The following is a 20,453-nucleotide window of genomic DNA, read 5'->3' on the forward strand; positions in this document are numbered from 1 at the left end:
CCGGTGCCCACGTTCACCATCGCCTCCTTTCCTACACCAAGTGAAAGCCCCAGCAAGGAGGAGGAGGTCTGCTCTCCACGAGGGTATCGTGGGATCACAGCCTCCTCTGAGCTGGAGAGGACGGAGGAGGAAGACATTGGTCAACAGGCTGCGGTGAGTCATCCAGGAACTCTCGCAACTGGAAACTGAGGCTCAGAGAGACAAGGCACCTTATTTGAAGTCCTGTATCCAGGAGTTGCAAAGCCAGGGTTCTAAACCCAGGTGTGACACCATAAGAAATGCATGCTTCTGCCACCCCCAGCTCCTAAAATTCTTGGGATCTTGGAAAGGACCTGTTGACCCCTGTGGATTACTTGGGGATGAATGGATAAACAAAATATGATCTATTCATAGCATGGAATATTATTATTGCATTTGGATGGTAATCCACAGTTCTGAATTCCACCTAACACTACTAAATTCTATCCCAATACCGATTTGCTCCTGTCCTGGCCCTCCCCCCACCGCCCTTGGCAGAGCACTTTGCCTATGCTGCCAGCCGTGCACAGAGACAAAGGGGGAGAAGGGACCTGACCATCTATGTTTGCAGTTCATGAACATGTTTGAACCTCAGGGCTGTTTCCTGCACCAGCCTAGGTGAGGGAGGGAATGGAGAGGTGCATTCTTGCTGGGGGTGTAGCTCAGTGGTAGAACACTTGCCTGGCATGTGTGAGGCCCTGGGTTTGATCCCCAGTATGCAAAAAAAAAAAAAAAATCAGAGGAAAATACAGGTTCCCACAAAGGGCACCCCTGGATCTCCATTCCAGGGCTCATCCCACAATATCATGCCACCTCCTTGAGTTACTGCTTAACTCGAGGGTCAGGTAATTTCTCACTTTTTTTTCCCCCTGAGAATATCAGAGCCACCAGCAGTCCTACTGTGGAGAACACTACTAAATTCTTTCCCAATACTTATTTGTTCCTTTCCTGGTCATAAAATCCCCCTTATCAACAGGCACCATATTTCGCTGGCTCCATTGCACCTGGGTGGTCACATGAATAAGGTTTGGCCCCGACTTGTAGGCAGTTCTACGTTTAAACTTTTAAAATTTTAATGTCCATAACATTAAAAAAAATCACCATTTTAATCAATTTAAAGTAAAACCCAGTGGTTTCTAAATTCTTAAAAAATCACCACATTCACAATGTTATGCACTCTCTGGTCCCCAAAGAGCTCCTTCTGTTAGCAGTCCCCCATTGTCTCCTTTCTTTAGACCCTGACAACTGCGAATCTGCTTTCTTCTCCCATGCATTTGCCTGTTCTGAACATTTCATATAAATTAATCACACAACATGTGCTCTTTAGCATAATGCTGCTGTTCGGTCTCGTGTTATAGGATGTATCAGTACTTCATTCTCTTCTGATGGCCGGATAATAATATTCCATTCTATGAATAGATCATAGTTTGTTTATCCATTCATTACATGATGGACATTTGGATGGTTTCTACCTTTTGACTCTTCTGAAGAGTGCTGCTATAAACATTCACATGAAAGGCTCTATATTTTTCAGTACCAGGGATTGAACCCAGGGGCACTCAACCCCTGAGCCACATCCCAGCCCTTTTTACTTTTTATTTTGAGACAGGGTCTCACTAGGTTGCTTACAGTCTCGCTAAGTTGCTGAGGCTGGCTTTGAACCTGTGATCCTCCTGCCTCAGCCTCCTGAGCCACTGGGATTACAGGTGTGTGCCACAGTGCCCTGTGGAGGAAGGCTCTTTTAAAAAGTTGTTGGCAAAGGTCCTTTGCTGGTTTTCCTCCCTCTTCTTCCATCCTGCTGTCTGGAGGGTGGACAGGGCTCCAGTGGCCACCTCAGACCCTAGAGATGGCAGAATTGGAGGCAGGACAGAGCCTGGGCCAAGGAAGATTCCACGGTGCCTTTACCTGCCCAGAACTGCCCCCATCTACACCTCTTATGTAAGAAAGAAACTGTTGTCCTGTTTATTTATTTGTTTTTGATAAGACACTTATTTGGAGGCTCACTGTCACAGAGAAACCTCATCAATTGCCCTGCAGTGTCTGGGGTCTAACTTTGGCAGGGGTGATGGGAGAACATGGCAGACTGTGAAAGGGGGTCACTATCAGCCCAATTGACCCTTTTGAGTCCCTGTAGCATGCAGGTAAGGACGCCTTGGTTGCTGGGCGTGTGGTTAAGTTTCACCTCTGCTCCACGAAGGATCACACCACAGAGGAGCTGGCAGGTGACCCAATGTGGCATGACAACTACTCCAGGAGGTGGACCTCCTACCTGCCCAGACTCTACTCAAGACAAAGATATATTTTTATCTGACACATTTCTAGAGTTACAGCTGAGAGGAAATTCTAAAAAAAAATCATCTAGGTGAATGGCTTTTGAGCTTTTTAAAAAAATATAGAAACTTGGGTTGGGGATGTGGCTCAAGCGGTAACGACTCGCCTGGCATGCACAGGGCGCTGGGTTCAATCCTCAGCACCACATAAAAATAAAAATAAAGATGTTGTGTCCACCGAAAACTGAAAAATAAATATTTAAAAATTCTCTTTCTCTTTCTCAAAAAAAAAAATCTAGAAACCACATTAAGAAACGCACACATCAATCACAGCAACCGACACCAAGTTTCATGAAACAATGTTAGCGCTTCTTATAAAGCTGGGTATAAAGCACTCAGATACTTTCTCTATTACTTCATATTTTTAAAAGATTGCTGGTCACCATCCACTAAGCTGATTTCACAACCCGCTCACGGGTTTCAATGGGCAGCTTGGAAAAACAGTGATAGAATCCAAAATTTGTACATTATGGGATAGGAAACTTAGCCCCCACCCCTTGCACCCACCCCTTGTCCTCACCCCAAAGCAGAAGAGATCTGCTAAGATCACAGAGAAGTTTATAAGCCGAGCTTGGCCCAGAAACAGGGTCTCAGATCCAAGTCATGTAAGGGCTGTGAGTCATTCCATTGCCGCTCTCCCCGCCCCCTGGGCCACAGGCACCTACCTCTCCAGCTCCTGGCCAGCCCCACCTCTGGCTCTGACGACAGCCTCCCTTCCCCTTTCTCTTTCCAGCCTCTGCTGTTTTAGCTTGGCCTCCCTATTCATACTTTCCAGCCCTGAGTAGCACCAGGGGCGCCAGATAGTGGGAAGTCTGGGGCTCTGTTGGTGGACAGAGGAAGGAGCTGCGACAAAGAGGGACGAGCCCTGGACTGGTGGCCTAGACAGTATCAGTGTCTCTAATTTGTTCTTTCTTCCTGTGTAGAAAGGAGTTTTGAGATGTGAATGTCCTCCCTTGTAGAGTTATTGTTGGGATCTAAGACAGACCCACCGCTATCCCTGGGTTTGCACATATAATGGCAAAGTCCCGCAGGAGCAGAGGAGGGTTTGAGTTTTTGAGGGCTGCCATGGCAGTATTCTTCGGAGCCAGACACTATGTCAAGCCTTTTACCTGCATTACATCTTTTAATGTCAGAAAAACTCTCTGATGTGGTCATGCCCGTTTTATAGATGAGGCACTTGGAAGTTGAGTCAGGTGAAGTCATTTGTCCAATATCACGAGCTCAGGCAGAGCCTGGACCCCAGTTCAGCCTGGATGACTCTAAGTTGCCACCCTGCAGCTAACCCAAGTGGTTAGGGGGGCAAAAACTAGGGCCAGTCCCTGGAAACTGTCATCCATGGCCTGCTTAGAAGGGAAGGAGGGACCTCATTCCCCTCTGAGCAGAGTTTAGAATCTCTCAGACCAGGGGAGGGTCTCTCGACCATGCTGCCCAGATGAATCCTTTGGAGAGTGTCATGTTGGTCTGCGCCTCACCCCAGACCAGTCAATTAGCACTTTTGGGGTAGGAAGAGCACTAGTATTTTTAAAAGCTCTGTGAGCACTGCCTACCTTAGGCCTCTGAGTCATTGATACTATTGACACTTTTTCACATGATCTCACCTGAGCTGCTCTAGAGGGAGGGAGTGTCACTGTCCTCTTCTCCCAAATAAATCTAGGAGAGGGGAATGCAGGCTTCTTTGGAGCTCATCTCCCAGCCCCTACCAAAGACGACGGGCCTCTCGCTCTTTCTGCTCCCAAGTGGTAGGAAAAGAATTTCCTAACGTCAGCACACACGCAGACTGACATGTGGCCCTGGGGAGGACAGCGATGGCCCCAACTGAGAACACAGCCCCGCAGGAGGAGGTAGCATGGAGAAATCATTTGAGGTGGACAAGAAGCTCATGCAGACACCAGGACCCAAGGCTCCAGGAGTGTATTAAGGGGACTGGTGAGGGGACAGGAGGACAGGTGTTAGGGAGGTTCCTAACGGGGATCCCCTGGGAATCATCCTTGATTAGGAAATAAACTTCATCTCATAAGATCCCAAAGCAAGGAGAAAACAGACTCATGAAAGAAGTTTCCAGGTCCTAGGGGACACCTAGGAAGTGGATAGCACAATAACCCTAATGAGGAAACCCAGACACACAAGTTATCTAACCTGTCCGAGACCACTCACTCCACCAATAGGGGACAGTCAGTCCAGGGAGCACCTCTTGACTTGCCCTTGTAACCCTTGGTTTCCCTGCCCCTGAATACAGTCCCATGGTAACAAAACCCGAAGTATGGGTGGCCCTCAGGCCAGGGGGGACATGTCTCTGATGAACAGGGAGCAGCTGCTGTCAGCCAAGACAGAGAGTCTGGGGCACAGAGGAGGTAGCTGGTCCTCACTGGAGCCCAGAGGGGTCATCTACTTTTCAGAGTGAGCAGAGTCCGGGTGACTGAATCAAGAATGCAAGGAGAGTCCAGAAAGTCCCAGAAGATTCACAGAAAGCAGCAGGTGGCACCCCAGCAGGAATGCCTGGCTGCTATCATGGCACAAGGAGCCCCTGATGCGCCAGCTGCAGGGAGATGTTTGGTGACCGACCCACGAGTCCAGAATGTGACACACCCTCGGGAGATGGGGAAACAGAGCCAAGAGAAGGTGATGCCTGAAGCCAAGGCTAGTGCCATGTTCAGGAAAGTGGTTGGTAAGAAAGCTCATGGCCCCCAGCAGGACAGAACCATAGTCCCCAAGAGGTTCTGGTCTTTTGCAGCAGAGGTCTTAGGTTTAGGTTTGCGCCCTAAAGACTCTGCCTGTATGAGGCGCTGGGGATGGGGAACAGTGCTCCCCTCCACCTCGGGCCCAACACTGGGTGCACAGTTGCACTCCTGTTCATTCCAGGGGTGCTTGACGCTGCTGTGTGTAGGATAGTGCTGACTCTTCCTGAGCCACCATTGTCCCATCCACGGTCCAGGTGACCTTCTTTGCCAACAGGTAGAATAACTGGACACACTCTTATTCCAGCAAGAGGAACAAGTTAGGAGCTAGACGCAGAGTCCTCAACATACATGTCACCCTGATAGTCCCCTGGGTCCCACCTGAATATAAGTGTTATACCTGTTCCCTCTGCCTGAATGCTCTTAATCTCACAAACCACTCCAGACCAAGCCCAGCTCACTGTCCATGACCAAGTGCCATTGACTTTCCAGGACCGTCCATATTCCACATTCCAGCCAAGATTAATCTCTGCCTCATTTTGGTCCCCACAGCACTTGGTTTGCATTTGTCACGCAGCCTAGCGACAGTCCACCCTGCATGTGTCTTACCAATGAACTGGTGTCGTCAAGACTGAAAGCTCACCAAGGGCAGGCCCTGCGTGCCATTCATCTCCTGATCCCCTCTGCACCTGGCATAGTCCCTTTTCCCTTTCCCACAAGTAAATCCATTCACCCACGAAACATGAACCCCTTCCTGGCTCAGTGACTAGGCACTGAGCTAGGGACTGCATGTGTGACAAATTTAAGGCACTGGATGCATTCACCTGCTCTTCCTTCCTCTTACTCAAACTGATTTTTTCCCAACCAGCCACTGCCCTCATTCTGTTGTGACCCAAGAATGTCTCTGGTGAACTTGATTGGGCTCTAGGAGCTCAGTGCCCAGGAATCTCAGACCCTAGCCATGTCAAGCAGCTGGCCCACTATGCGCACGTTACTCATGTGGTTCCTACTCCCAGGGGCTGGGCACATGCGGGGCCACCAGCTCTCTGCCCTGGAGTTCCTTTCATGGAGAATCACTCCTGGAAGGTGCCTCAGAGTCCCTCTATTTCAAGCTCATCATCTTGCAGACTGAAGGCTCAGAAGTGACGGGGAGCAGTTGGTAACAGAGACCAAATAAGAAACCACAGTCAGGATTGCTTTCCTGTGTCCCACATGTCACTTGCACTTGTGTATGAGCTCAGCTCGAGCAACAGGACACAATGAACAGATCCCACAGTGGCTGGGCCATAGTTGGGCTCTGCTACCAACTGGTTGTGTGACTCTGACAAAGGTCTGCCCATTTCAGGTGCTCAAGTCACTTCCTGGGGGAGAGAGGTAAGCTTCGTAACAGCTACCATCCCCTTTTGACAAAGTCTGAAGGACTCGGGGCTCTTCTCAGTAGCATCCTGGCCATCCTGCGTATCCACAGGAGAAAACGGAAGGCAGGGGAAGGCACATTTTTGCAACCACCCTGACCTGGTCTTGGGGGTTCCTAGAGGAGACAGCATTCACCTTTTGCATGTGGCTCAGTGATTCCTGTGCTAAACCCTCTTATGGTCCTAACTGCCATTCACAGTATTTTATGGGTTTGACTCATGCCTTGTTTGGGTTTGGCATCGCTGTTATCAATGTCTAAGGCTCAACACCCATGACAGGCAGTAATTATCAGGGGCTTAGCAGGGTCTCTGAGTAACAAAGGGCCCAAATCCTCGACAGTAACCGACAGTAACTACAGAGTTAAAGAACCTGCACTTCTTGTTCTCTTTTGCTCGCCTTCCCAGGTAGGAACACCTAGCATCTTGTGGTACACCTTCTGCTACTGGATTTCAGCACATCAAATCTCTGACATGGAGCTGGTGCTTCCAGATGCATAGTTTACTTAGGAGCATTCCAGCGATGCCAAGGAGTTCTCTTTTTACAAATAAGCTTCCTTGCTCTTGCTCTCTCACCCCCTGAGGGCTCTGAGACTTCTTGCTATTCTTCGCCTCTGCTGCTGACAGCTGGTAAAACAGACACCGCGAAACACAACGAGCAAGTGCTCTCTGGCTTGACTTTAGTAGTGGTGACAAAACGTGTCAAAGAAACACCAACACAATAGAGCTAGTCCTGTATCTCAGGGGACATTGACCTTCAGCTGCACTGAACACCTGCCCATCACTCAGAACTACAACCCACACCTCGAAGGTGCTAGAGGGAGCCGGCAGCCACTCTGAAAAGAGCCACCTCTCAATAAAACCCTGAAATACTGAGATCCAGCCTTCAACAGTGCCCCCGGCAGGCAGCTGTCCTGGTCGGCTGCTCAGGCCCTGCAGCGGCCTCCAGCAAGGGCTTGCTGGAGAAGATGCTGCGCACTCACCTCTCATGTTTCGCCTTCCTCAGCCTCCTCTGGGGCTCCGCTGAGAATGTCAGGGACAGTGTGGGGAGATGTGGTGCCAGGGATTGCCTTACCATTTATAGAAGCCTCTCCTACACACCCCAATTAGAATTCTAATGAGGTGGGCGAGGCACCAGGTCATTCCTGTAGTGCCTGTAAACGTTCACTTACGACACGCTCATCGCCCAATGGCAGGTCATCACGCTTGTGCAAGACCAGCTTGGGAGGAAGGGGTGAGATAAGAACGTCAAAGAGTTTGTTTTTATGATTTATTTTTTAAAATAAAGGTGAACAACTTCCTGGATCATAAGGCTTAGGGAGTTGATACTGCAAGTTCTTTCTGGGTCAATAAATCTCAGCTGAACCCCCCCCCCAGCAGAAACCTGTGAAGTCCTTTCTCAGTGTGCACATATCCGCTTGCACAAGGGGTGTGAAACACATCACTGTCCATTTGTTCAGGGCTGTGGTGTGATAGAGCGCTGGACTTGGAGTTGGAAGCTCTCCAATAGCTGGCCAGGTTGCGGTCATCATTCAGCCTTGAAAGCTGGAAGCCTTGTTTGTGACTAGGGACAATCGTGCCCACCCTTCTCAACTCACGTAGGCAGAGGAACAGTCCTAGTGATGACGCAAGTGGAAAGCGAATGTTCACGGACCACAGCGGACTAAACCAGAGATCATCAAGAATCCAGTGGCAGTTTGATTCTAGATTAGGGGAAAAATCATTCTTTTTCATGACAAGGAGTGACAGCCACTGGCCTTCTGGTTTTACCACATGCCACCTGTAAGACTGCAGGGGAAGTGGGATCTGATGGTGCACCCCTGTAACCCAGAGGCTCGGGAAGCTGAGCGAGGAGGAGCACAAGTTCAAAGGCCAGCCTGGCAACTTAGTGAGGCTCTGAGCAACTGAGTGAAACCCTGTCTCAAAATAAAAAATAAAAAAAAAAAATGGGGCTGGGGATGTGGCTCAGTGGTAGAGTGTTTGCCTGGCATGCATGAGGTCCTGGGTTCAATCCTCAGCACCACAAAAACAAACAAGCAAACAAATAAAATTAAAAAGGGCTGGGGATGTAGTTCAGTGGTTTAAAGCCCCTGGGTTCACTTCCCACTACAGGGGGAAAAAAAATGAAAAAAGACAGCAGGGGTAGTCACTGACCCTCTGCTTCTTTATTGGTTTAAAAAAGAAGAACCTCTGACACTCTACATTTTTTTTCCTTGTTTGCTTATTTTTTAAAAAAGTATTTTTTGTTATAGATTGACACTATACCTTTATTTTATTTTATTTATTTATTTTTATGTGGTGCTGAGAATCGAACCCAGTGCCTCACACGTGCTACGCAAATGCTCTACCACTGAGCCACAACCCAGGCCTTGTTCGCTTGTTTTTAAAGTGAATGTTTTTTCCAAGATCCTATGATGGATATTTACAAGTATTGAGGTTTCCTGTGATAGACAGGGGAGTTAATAGTCACATTTCAGGGAGTCCTGATACAGCCGCTATTTCGCAAGACTTCCCCCAGCGCTAGAGTGGAAGAGTAAGGACTGAATACTGTGATGAGAAGATTGGGTCTTTAGGGAGAAGATGGGAATCTTGGGTCTTGAAGACAAGAATGAATATACAAGAGGCTTAGAAAAATTGGAAAAGAGGAAATAATGTCCTTTCCCTATCCTCTGGGCTCCTACAGCCTTTGGTACATTTAAGGACCTGTAGTAAGATATGTATCATGGGACTGGGGGTATAGCTCTGTGGTAGAGTGCTTGCCTAGCATGCAGGAGGCCCTGGGTTCAATCCCCAGCACAGAAAGGAAGGAAGGAAGGAAGGAAGATAGATAGATTTGGGTGTTTAAGATGTGGATCACATTGCACTGGGACATGTTTAGTGGATCCCATCCTTAGACTTGAAGGAACAATTCATTCCTTGCTCCAAAACTAGGAGAGCCCTTGACCTATAGCAGGAACACATACACACACACACACACATACACGTTTGAATAAACAAATCAATAACATTAGGACTGGGGATTGTCACTCCCATCCACTTAGCTTTTCCTGTGAGCAAGCTCCAGCCAGCCACTGCATCTCAACCCTCTCACTTGGGTGCTACTGCTATTGCTCTAGTAAAATGGGAACGAATGGAGTAACCCTAGGACACACCATTGTGAGATTCATTCCCCTGTGTAAGTGACCCTGGAGCCCGCTTGCTTAGGCTCCAGAAGAGAGCCTAAGGAGCAAGCAGAGGTGTATGGCAAAGAGCAATGGACCTTGATTCGGAGGTTTAAGGGTGGCCTTTAGGGTGACCTTGGCCTCTGCCATGCACCAGCTTTGACTCTTGGCAAGGCCTGCCTTACGCAGGGCCAGTCCCTGAGAACTTCTTGACAATTTATTGTGATTGTTGTTACGGTTGGCCTGGGCGCCAAGAGGAACTGGACCCTAGGCATTCCTTTCAACGACTTGACAGAGGAAGCTGAAGAAATGACAAGTGGCACTGCCCTCCTCAGAGAGGAAACTGAGGTCACAAGAGATCTGCCTGGGTCAAAATTCTACCTCTCAAAGCCTCCTTACTTATCTATAGAACGGAGGTGGAATTTCTTCGAGAATTAAAGGAGTCGATGAATATAAAGTGCTTAATTAGTACAGCACCTGGCACAGCCCAGCGTCAGAAGTTGGTATTGATGTTATCAGGATCCTTAATATCCTTAAGGGATTCCACTTTCCAGTGTGCACAGTGTGGATATTGGTGACTGACCACTACTCATTGATCTCCCCTTGGGTGGGTCTGTGCTGATCAGCCTTGACCCCAGTGTGGTGGAGTTAGAAAAATACTCTGAGCTGGATTCAGAAGACTAGGACTCAAAGCCAGGCGCTGCAACTTGCCTACGATGTGACCTTGGCCAAATCCTTTCACTTTTCTGATACTCAGTGTCCTCATTAGCCTGATCCACCAATCTCCTAGGCTGTAGTGAGGCTCAGAATTAGGGTGTGACTGCAGCTCTGAGGTCCCCCTTAGACAGACTCCTGTTACGCAGGTTGGGGGCTGGCTTCCCGTCTCCCCTCCTTTGCTGCCCCGGCTGGGCTGGCCCGCAGCCTGCTAACTGAGCAGCAGCCGGGCCAGGCAGGGAGACTGCCCTGAGTCGACTTTGTGTTCCCTGCCAGAGGATTGCGTCACAGTGGCAGCCGCAGCCCCAACCTGAAGGCAGACTATAATTTGCTGGCTATGTCACAATTTCAGCTAAATGATTTTCAATTCCTAGGTGGAGTCACCCAGCTACACGCAGGATGAAATTCCTGCTTGGCCACAGTCTCTGCTCCTCAGACTTCAGTTAAGATGGAACATGCAAATGTAGGCTTTTAAACAGAGAGCCTAATTGATCACTTGCCTTTTTTCTCCCTCTAATTAAGGGATTTAGGGTTGCTGAAGATTTCACAACACACGCAGATGCACAAACGCTTATGAGAAATTTGTCCAGGCCAGACCACCCCCAGCACGAGGTGGGTGACACATTTCTCTCGACAACTGTAAGGAAGGAGATCTTATGCCTCTCAAGACAGCCCAGGCTATACTAGAGAAGTTTTCTGGCTGTAGCATTAGACCCTGGGGTGTTTCTGACTGAGGCCTTTAATTCTGGTTAAAGTGCATTGAAAGGATCAGAAAGTTTTTCTTCATTTGAACTGAAAATTTCTCCCTAGAGCTTCTATCCACCAGCCCCAACCACTCACGGAGACCACACAAAATAAGCCTGCTTCTTCCTTTATCCAATGCCGATCACATTCTCCCCCAGGCCTGACAAACACTGTCCCCTCTCCCTAAGTCTTCTCTTTACCAGGTTAAACACCCGTTTCCTTAAAGATCATTTCTGGTGAGTCATGGTTTGGGAGCTTCTCATCATCTTGTTACTCCCTTCTGAAATCTTCCCTATCTCCATGGCCCAATCAGCTTGAATTCCTCAGCTGGGCAGTTGGAGCCTTTCAGAATATGTTCCTCCTTAATTCCATGTTTTCTGCTACTCTTACGTGCACTCTCTTCTTTGGTAAAATGTGACGGATCATTTTTCCACCTGTTTTTAACCTGGGCCTCCATGGCCCTATTCCTTAGGTAGTAAGCATCATCATTGTCACGGCCCAAAGCCAGTTTCTTCTCCTGCTCCTTCCTGTGGTTTGTGGAAAGACAATTTATAAGGAAATAGGCAAACTGAGGCTTAAGTCTCAGGGGCACATTCTAATTGCACGAGCCACCTCAGGCAAGTCACTTAACCTCTCAGCCGATTGTGTCATTGCAACATAGGTCTGATGCCACCTGCCTGGCCCATCTCTAGAGTATAGTACGAAACCAGGAGATGACTTCCACAAAAGCCCTTAGTAAATGGCAAAGTGCACTGATCTGCCCACCTCTGAGCTCTTTGAAGTTATCTGGTGTCACTTGTCACATATTCAAGAATACGGGATCTAAATCTGTGAGTACCATTTCAAGGAACATCTCAGAGTGTGAGACCCTTCACGAGAGGAGTATATGCATCCACGTGGCTGACACCATTCCTGATCCCAGGCTTTGTACTAAGAGTTGCACCTCAGTTAACTTCCTTGGGAAGTGGGCATTACTATTCCATTTTAGGAGCAAGGAACCAGATAAGCTTAGTACTGGGACAAGGTGACATGGCCAACAAGGGGCTGCACCGGGATGTGAGCCCAGATCTGTCTGACACCAGAGGCCCTGTTCCTAACCATTAAGCAGCTCTGTCTCTGACGAATTCTCCAGGTCACTGAGGATGGAGCCTCAGTTAGGCTGGCCTCTGCCATGCACCAGCTTTGACTTAAATTCAAGAGACTGTGGACATTGATCGTGGTGATGTGATGTGAACAATCCAGGGCTGACTAGGACGTCAGGGTCCCTGGAAGACTGATACTTCAGCTTCAACATTCCTGTGTTCATGCCCAAATCTTCTACTTGTGACCAAAAAAATAAAGCAAACCAAATCCTTGGAGTAAGAGTGGGTATCCAAAAGTCCTGCTAACTTGCATAGGTGCTCATGTCGCTGACTGCCTGCTTGCAGGAGGCCTGCCGGACTCTAACAGATGCCTGGCTCTCAGTGGAGAAGACAGATAAGCAGCAACAGAATTTTTTTTTTTAAAAGATGAACTGATAACAGCTAAAAAGAAGTGCATACCACTTGTGAAAAGCTTCCAGAAAGAGTGATGGATATTGATCACAGAGATTAGGAAGGGCTTTTATTAAGAAGGAGGCATTTCACACAAACCCTGAAGGAGAAAGCTCGTGAAGAGAGGCGTGGCAGAAGGAGAAGTGGGGTGGGGGTGGGGCTGCAGGCCCTGGAGAAGGCTGCACATGCGTTGAGAGGACCCAGAACCCCAGGGCACTGGGGAGACGGGAAAGGCCTGACTCTGCCCTGACACACTAGCGTGACACTTAATCCTCAGGCTTGAGGAAGGCCAACCAGCCCGCAGCCTCAGATCATTGCGTGTCTAAAGCATCTTGTTGGAAGAATCAGTTGACTCTGCCAAGTTGTCCCTTGGCCATTTATTTGTGAGCACACAGCAGAAACAAACAAACAGGGAGGACAAAGGAAACCACAGGCCACTATCTGTGGTCCCAGAGGCCACAGCCTGGGGGGCCAAGTTGTGGTGTGGTTAATACACCACATGATAAGGAGCGGTTCACCTGGACCGTGTCAATCCTCAGAAAAGAAGTGGACCAGACAGGCCAGTCAGCTTAATCCCTTCATTTGCCTGATGACGAAAAACGAGGCCCCGCGCAGAGAAACAACTTGCCTAAGATCACAGAATTGCTGACCCGAGTGCCAGAGGCGGAGGAGAGCGCAGGAGTCATTTCCTGCAACTTCCTTTTTAAAAGGAAGAATACTAAGGCCCAAAGTATCCAGAATGAGAATGCAGGCTTTCTGGCTCTCGGAGCGCGGCTCTTTCTGCAATGCTGTTCTAGTCCTTCCTGTCAGTTGAGGAACACATCTTAGAAAGGCCCATGGGGGCTGGCCCTGCAAGTCAGGGACATGATCTTCAACGTCACCAAACAGCAGCATGTCACTATTCACATCGTCCGGCATCTGTATGATAATCACAAAACCACCTCCCCGATCCTTAAGAGGGTCTTCGGAAGCAGATCCCAGGGCACCTTCGGAAGCTTGCCGAGTCACAGGGGAAAAAATTGGGCCTGCATAGGTTGCTTGTCTTAGCGAAAGCCAGACTCAGATTTGAAACTTTGGATTTGAAATTTCATGTTTTTTTTAAAATCCATCTCATGTAAGTTGATAAGAGTAGATAAATATCAGGGGGAGAAAATTCTCTGCATGCTTTAGAGTAACTTTAAATACAAGGCTTTGCTTCATATTTTTGCCATCTGACATAGTATAAGCTGCTTTGAGTCAAATGTGATTTATCAAGAAACTGAAAGGTCAGGGAAGAGAGGAGGGCTGCCCAGGCTAAGAGGGGAAGGCCTGGGCTGGCCTGGGGTCCGATGGCCTCAGGGACTATTCTCTGCCCCCACCTCGTGTGGCTCACTCACCCCCAGATTTGGAACTAGGCATTTCCTCTCAGTTTCCATTTCCTCCGTTTACCAAAACAGTAGGAGAATAGAGAAGATCAGTGTACCCAGGACCTACCTCTAACGGCTCCCCTCCCCTGGTGCCTGAAGAATAAATAGATTTTCCAACCATGTCTCAAAATTAATAAAAGAAAGATTAGAGGGAATGGAAAATAATTTCTTCTGGATTTTGTTCATCTATTCAGCCAACAGTTATTATGTCGTTATGGGCAAGGCTCTCTCTCTTTAGACATTTTGGAAAACTAAAATCTGACCACATTTCATTGAGGGTGACTTGTATCAAAACCTGTAAAAGTGAACCTCTGCCAGAGTGTGTCCTAGGGTGATAGGTAATTGGTTAAAGAGGTATTTTGAAAAAATGTAAATGCCTTATTAAAGTATGGCAGATTCACACATTATCTATGCAGATATTAAAAAGGGTGATGTCTGTGGCTAAATTACTTGACGTTGAAGGATGTTTATGATATATGAAGTAAAACAAACGCACGTACGAATGAACGTATTTAAATATGTGGAATGTGATACATTTACACATACTCTAGTGGAAAATATGAAAGGGTATATAATACACTAGAATGGCAATAATGGTCTATGTGTTGAAATTAAAACAATTTGATTATAAAATTCTACATTTCTTTTCAATTTTTTATGATGAGCACTTTTGGTTTTTTTGTTTGTTTGTTTGTTTTTGCTTTTTATTTTGGCACTAGAGACTGAACCCAGGGGTGCTTCTGAGCCACACCCCCAGCCCTTTTTATGTCTTACTTATTTTGAGATAGGGTCTCACTAAAATGCTTAGGGCCTTGCTGAGTTGCTGAGATTGGCTTTGAACTTGCGTTCCTTCTCCCTCCACCTCCTGAGCTGCTAGAATTACAGGTGTGTACCACGTATTTTTATAATAAGAAAAATGACCTTATTATCTTAGAAAGATAATGACATAGTATAAAAAGTATATTTAACTTTATATAGCTTAGTATGATCCAGTTTTGATATATCTTTATAGCAAATGTAGGAATTTTAAAAAGCTAGATATTGTACAACAAAATACAAATGCTTGTGCTCCTTAATTTTATATTTTCTAGTGTTTATCATAGATCTGTATAAATTATATAATGAGAAAGAAAAGTAAATTTCCTTTTTTTTTTAAGCTAAAATAGGGTCTTGCCTTTAATTTCACCAATGGCATCTGGGTGGAGTTGGAACCCTACGTTAGGTACCTGGGGACTCTGGGTAGTCAAGGGTCTGTCTCTAACTTTCTGGGAGAGGAGAGCAGAATGCACAGAACTAACATGGGCAAGAGGACTCAGTAAGTTTGCCTGCTGAATTGAGAAAAGATTCATGGAAGGGAGAACATTTGAGCTTGAGCCACGCCTTAACATACAAAGGAACAAAGAATTGGAGGAAAGGCATTCTCATCAGAGAAAAGGCAAGGGGGGCGAGTGTGGGCTCCTCCTGGGAGCAGCACCCCTATGGCACCAAGTGGCCCCTGATCAACTCCCCCCATTCACACCTGCCAGACCCCCTCCTCCATCACGTGTCTCCCCGGGCTCCTCGGTATCTTTCAAAGAAGGCGGCCGTGAGTAAGTGCAAGGGGTGCATTTCTCCCCCTAATTTGTTCTCATTGCAAACTGAATGAGGTAAACAAAAACGGATTCAGCACTAGAGAACTTGAATTAATGAATTCTTTCATACTTTTGGGAATTCATCGGCTATTGCCTGGATTTGACTGGGATTTTTTGTCTTCACCAAATTGATCCCATACAAACACTTCCTTAATTATCAGGGACAAAGTAGGAATTTCCCAGGCAGTAGATTTTGATCTCAGTTTCATGCATCCATTAAGAGAGCTATAAATTTCAGAGGGCTCAGGCTTGTTCCGGCATAACATGGGCCTTCACTGCAAGGATGTTAATGACTTGCAAATGACGTTCCAACTCTGTCTCCTGGCAGACTCTCTGGACAGTAGGCATGGGGAGATGTCTGGGAAACGGCTCTGTTCACCCCTCTGGAGCATAAAAAGTCTAGAAAGTCACAATGTGGCAGTACTTATAGGACTCGTGCACAGGGAACATGAGATGACATGGAACTATTCAGTTGAGTTCATTACAACACAGGAACAGGTAATTTCCAGTCTGCTTCTAACTAACTCCAAACACTTGGCATCGTTCCAACAACAAAGTGGCTGTGAGGACTTCCTCTGGCTCTGAGTCTTGGTCCTCACTGATGTCATCTGGGTGAAATTGGAACTTTATGATGGCTATCTGGGGACTTAGGGTCTAGTCAAAGCTCTGTCTGCAAGTCACTTGGAGACCTTAGGAAATGAAGGGTTTGGTTGAAATGGGGAAGTTTCAACCTTTCCTTTAGTTTTCACACCATCTCCTGTTCTACACACACTGGTCAGGAGCGTCTTCCAATAGACGGTGATCTGCTAGGAGCATGGCCACATCCACCCATTTCTTCCTTTTTTGTAATTAGTTATACATGACAGTGGAATGCATTTTAACTCATTGTTCACAAATGGAGCACAGTTTTTCATTTCTCTGGCTGTACACTATGCAGAGTCTCATCATCCATACAATAATACACGTACATAGGGTAATAACGTCCGTCTCATTCCACCAACCTTCCCACCCCACTACCGCCTCCCCTCCCCTCACTCCCCTCTTTCCAATCCAAAGTCCTTCCATTCTTATGTTGCCTCTCCCCATTATGGATCAGCATCCACATATCAGAGAAAACATTTGGCTTTTCTTTTTTTTTTTTGATTGACTTAACTTCACTTAGCATGATATTCTCCAACTCCATCCATTTACCATATGCATTAATTTCATTCTCCTTTAAGGTTGAGCCATATTCCTTTGTGTATATATACCATAGTTTCTTTATCCATTCATCTACTGAAGGGCATCTAGGTTGGTTCCACAGTTTAGCTCTTGTGAATTGAGCTGCTATCAACATTGATGTGGCTGTGTCACTGTAGTATGCTGTTTTTAAGTCCTTTGGGTATAGACTGAGGAGTGGGATAGTTGGGCCAAATGGTAGTTCCATTCCAAGTTTTCCAAGGAATCTCCATACTGCTTTCCAGAGTAGTTACACCAATTTGCAGTCCCACCAGCAGTGAATGAGTGTGCCTTTCCCCCACATGTGCACCTTCACCTGTTTCTGATCCTCACTGAGAATCTCTGAAGAAAATGATGTCAAGTGTTTTTCATACCTCCCCCTCACTCTTTTATGATTCTAGATATAAATGATCAAAAGAGCCTTAAAATATGGGCATGGCCACAATTATGCTTGCATACACAGATGCTATCTGGGAAAAGTGGTTTTCTCTGAGGAAGGGACCTAGGAGCCTCATGGTTAAGGAAAAAAAGAGGCCAAATCTTCACTGCAGAGCTGCTGTTTCTGTTTTCGCTGAACAAATACTACTTTAGGAATTTCATTTGTGTGTCACAGAGACCTGAGGAATGTGACTTAGTCACACAGAGGTCTTAGTTTTTGTTACTAAATGAAAAACCTGGGCAGGTTGCTGAGAGATTCCTTCTGGCTGTCTGCAACACCATCGTGAACTGTGGCCCTGTCTGACTCCAAGCTCACAGGGAGTTGCGATCTCTCTAGGCAAGACCCATGTTTTAGGCAAGAAGACAGAAGGGCAAAGAGCAGCAGATCATTCCTGGGACCATCTCAGTAGCTTCTGTTGACATCTCATTTCTGCTCAGAACTGAGCTTTGCCCTCAAGCTGCAAGAGAGGCTGGAAGTAGAGGGTTTTTTCTTTTTTCTTTTCAATTGGATATAGTGCTATCCTTGCAAAGTTGAGGTTCTGTTAGTAAGGCTGGAGAGAAGGCATAGGGATTTGGTAATGTGCAGTGTCTGTCAGACATGTATGGTCCTTTCAGAAAAGAACAACTGTGTGTGTGTGTGTATACACATATATGTAAAAACGTTAGGATACCTACTTAAGTATACATAAGAACTTTAGTATATATAAGGTTATATATACACGTATACATATATGCGTGTATGTATGCATGTGTGCGTATGCATACATATACACTCACATATTCACACCTTAAGGAGAAAGTCACAGCACAAGAAGTGCCTGTGTGAATGAGGGTGTGATAAAATCAATAGATTTCTCCCAGCCACAATCATTAAGCTGCTGAAAATTACAAACACCACCGTTTAAAATCTCTGTGATTGTCCTAAGGCCATACAGCAAATGCAAACCCATTTATCTAAGGCAATCTGCTTAATCTTCTGGGGAGTCTGTGACATTTAGTTCTCCCCAGATCAGTGTAGAGGAGACTGCCACAGGCAGGTGGCTCTTGCCCCAGTGCTCATTCCTCTGCGTCAGGTACAGGCTGGGTCTTGACCTGATGAGGTCTTGATTTTAAAGCTGTTTAGCCTCATGGCTTTTGCTTTTGTTCTGTTTTTAAAAACAGAACTATTTTAAAGGGCAACTGCTTGAATTCTCCTCGGGTTGTAAAGACCAGACTCCCCATTATGACAGAGAGCAAAGAACGGGACCAAGAATGGAGGCTGCCATGTTTGGGTTCTTGCTGTTTTCTTGGGCAAGTCACTTCCTCTTTCTAGATTTCTACTTCCGTGGAGAAAGAAAAGCCAATTTAGGAAATAGGAAGACATCTTGAGAATCGTGATCTGATGATCTGACCCTGCTGTCCCCACAACCTTCCCTTCCTTGTTCTTCTCAGATTTCCCACTTGAAAATCTCTGGAAGATGCATTGGAGTGTGGGGGATAAGGATTTGATGTTATTGGTTAGAGTTTCCGATGCCTGCATCATACCAGAGGGCTTAAGCAAGAATGTTCAAAAGGAGAACTAAGACCCTTAGCTGGGAGAAAATGGAGGCAATAAAGCAATCTTACAAAAAGAGAATCTGTGAACAAAAAGAGCAGGGTTGATATAAAGAAGAACACCATGTTATCATTTGCAGGAAACTGGAACTGGAGACATTGTGTTAAGTGAAATAAGCCCAACTCAGCAAGAAAGTATCATGTGTTTCCTCTCATGTGTGGAAGTTAGTTGGAAAGAAAGGAAATAAAGGAAGAAAGAAAGAAAATGAAGGAAGGAAGGAAGGAAGAAGGGGAGAGGAGAAAAGGATGTCAAGAAAGCAGAAGAGGATCCGGGGAAGGAGGGGGAGTTGGACAGTGAGTTGGTCACATGGTGTCACGGGTGTACAGTGCACCACAACAAGAGCCACCATTCTGTATAATTGATAGGCACCAATAAAAAATAAAATACATTTTAGAAAAAGTAGGGCTGAGGTAGAGTTCCAAGTTGAGGGGGTGGATTTGTAGCTACTTTTATTTCTTCCCTGATCCACTCTCATCCTTTCTTTCCTGGGAATGGAAGGGAAGAAAAAACACCTTCAGCACGCGCCATGTCTCAGCCCTCGGCTTGATTCAGTATAAATTCACTTTTCCAGACTTCAGTTATTTGCCCAGAACCTTCATGAACTTTGCTATATTTGCGCACCAATTATCCCATGAATATTTTTCTTTAAGTCAACTCCTTTTCTCTTTTTTTCAACTTGCAGAGTTTACCTAAGCCCAGTACTAATTGATGACGTCCATAAAAGGCTTTGTCATGCTATTGTTTTCAAAGGCATATGAAAACAAACATGTCAAGAGTAATATGTCACACTCTGGGGTCCATCAATGACAGCTTGTTCAGCCCTTGCAAGCACCCTAGAGGTAGGGATTATTGTACTTAGCCTACATATAAAGAAACTAAGGTTCAGAGAGGTTAAGTAACTTGTCTAAGATCACAAAACCAGTAAGGGCAGATACAAGACTCGAAACCACTTTTGTCTTCGAGTCCTGTGCCCATTCCTCCAGCCCTGCCCTAGAGTAAGGAGGGAGAAAGGAAAGAGCAATACAGAAGCAAGATCAGTCCACAGAGACTCAACTCGTTCATCGTTCTGGTTCAACTCGTTCAGTCCCTACAAAGAGCCCAGCTCTGGTGCCCAGTTCCTCTCCCTAGCAGACTCCTTTAGCACAGTGAAGTCGTGTCTGGCGCAAACCTGATGCCTTTTTGTGTTTGTCAAGTGGTGGCTTATTCCAGGGACAGCTCGTGCCAGGCTGTCCTGGTATGGCGGTTTCTGGAAGCCTTCCTAATCCCTGCTCTTTCAGATGCTGATCCAGCCTTTTCACTCACCATCCCCGAGGCCCTACCTTCCTGTTTGCTTCTTGCCTGGACAAACACAGGGCTTTGCCCACAAGTTGGGTCTTGAGGACGGATTTGCTATTTTAAGTAGTGGATTTATGATCATGGGCATCCATTCTGGAACAGCTTAGGAGCATTCTCTCATCTTCTGTTTTCACCAAGAGCAACCAGAGGACTCAGCAATCCAGGCATAGAGGACTCACGTGCTTGGCAAACAAGGGCAGGATTCTCTGCCACCTCCCCCTTGGTCTCCCCATCAAAGGGCCTGC

The 20,453-nt window shown here is 46.5% G+C and overlaps 2 protein-coding genes across 3 annotated transcripts in view; both read right to left on the minus strand.

Moving 5' to 3' along the window:
• Tgm3 (transglutaminase 3) overlaps nt 1-20,453 on the minus strand; it is a 63,956-nt gene that overhangs the window by 30,001 nt on the left and 13,502 nt on the right. Inside the window, exon 1 of one of the 2 annotated variants that reach the window (XM_040274767.2) lies at nt 7,419-7,575. The exons of the other annotated variant lie outside the window; for it this stretch is intronic. Within the exon in view, the coding sequence (XP_040130701.2) occupies nt 7,419-7,425 (7 nt within the window). The 5' untranslated portion in view covers nt 7,426-7,575. Of the gene's footprint in view, nt 1-7,418; nt 7,576-20,453 lie in introns of those variants that run through there. 2 annotated transcript variants of the gene reach the window in all.
• Stk35 (serine/threonine kinase 35) overlaps nt 1-20,453 on the minus strand; it is a 174,072-nt gene that overhangs the window by 3,645 nt on the left and 149,974 nt on the right. The window lies entirely within an intron of this gene.

The sequence above is a fragment of the Ictidomys tridecemlineatus genome, chromosome 5 (genome assembly GCF_052094955.1).
Source record: "Ictidomys tridecemlineatus isolate mIctTri1 chromosome 5, mIctTri1.hap1, whole genome shotgun sequence".
Lineage (NCBI taxonomy): Eukaryota > Metazoa > Chordata > Mammalia > Rodentia > Sciuridae > Ictidomys > Ictidomys tridecemlineatus.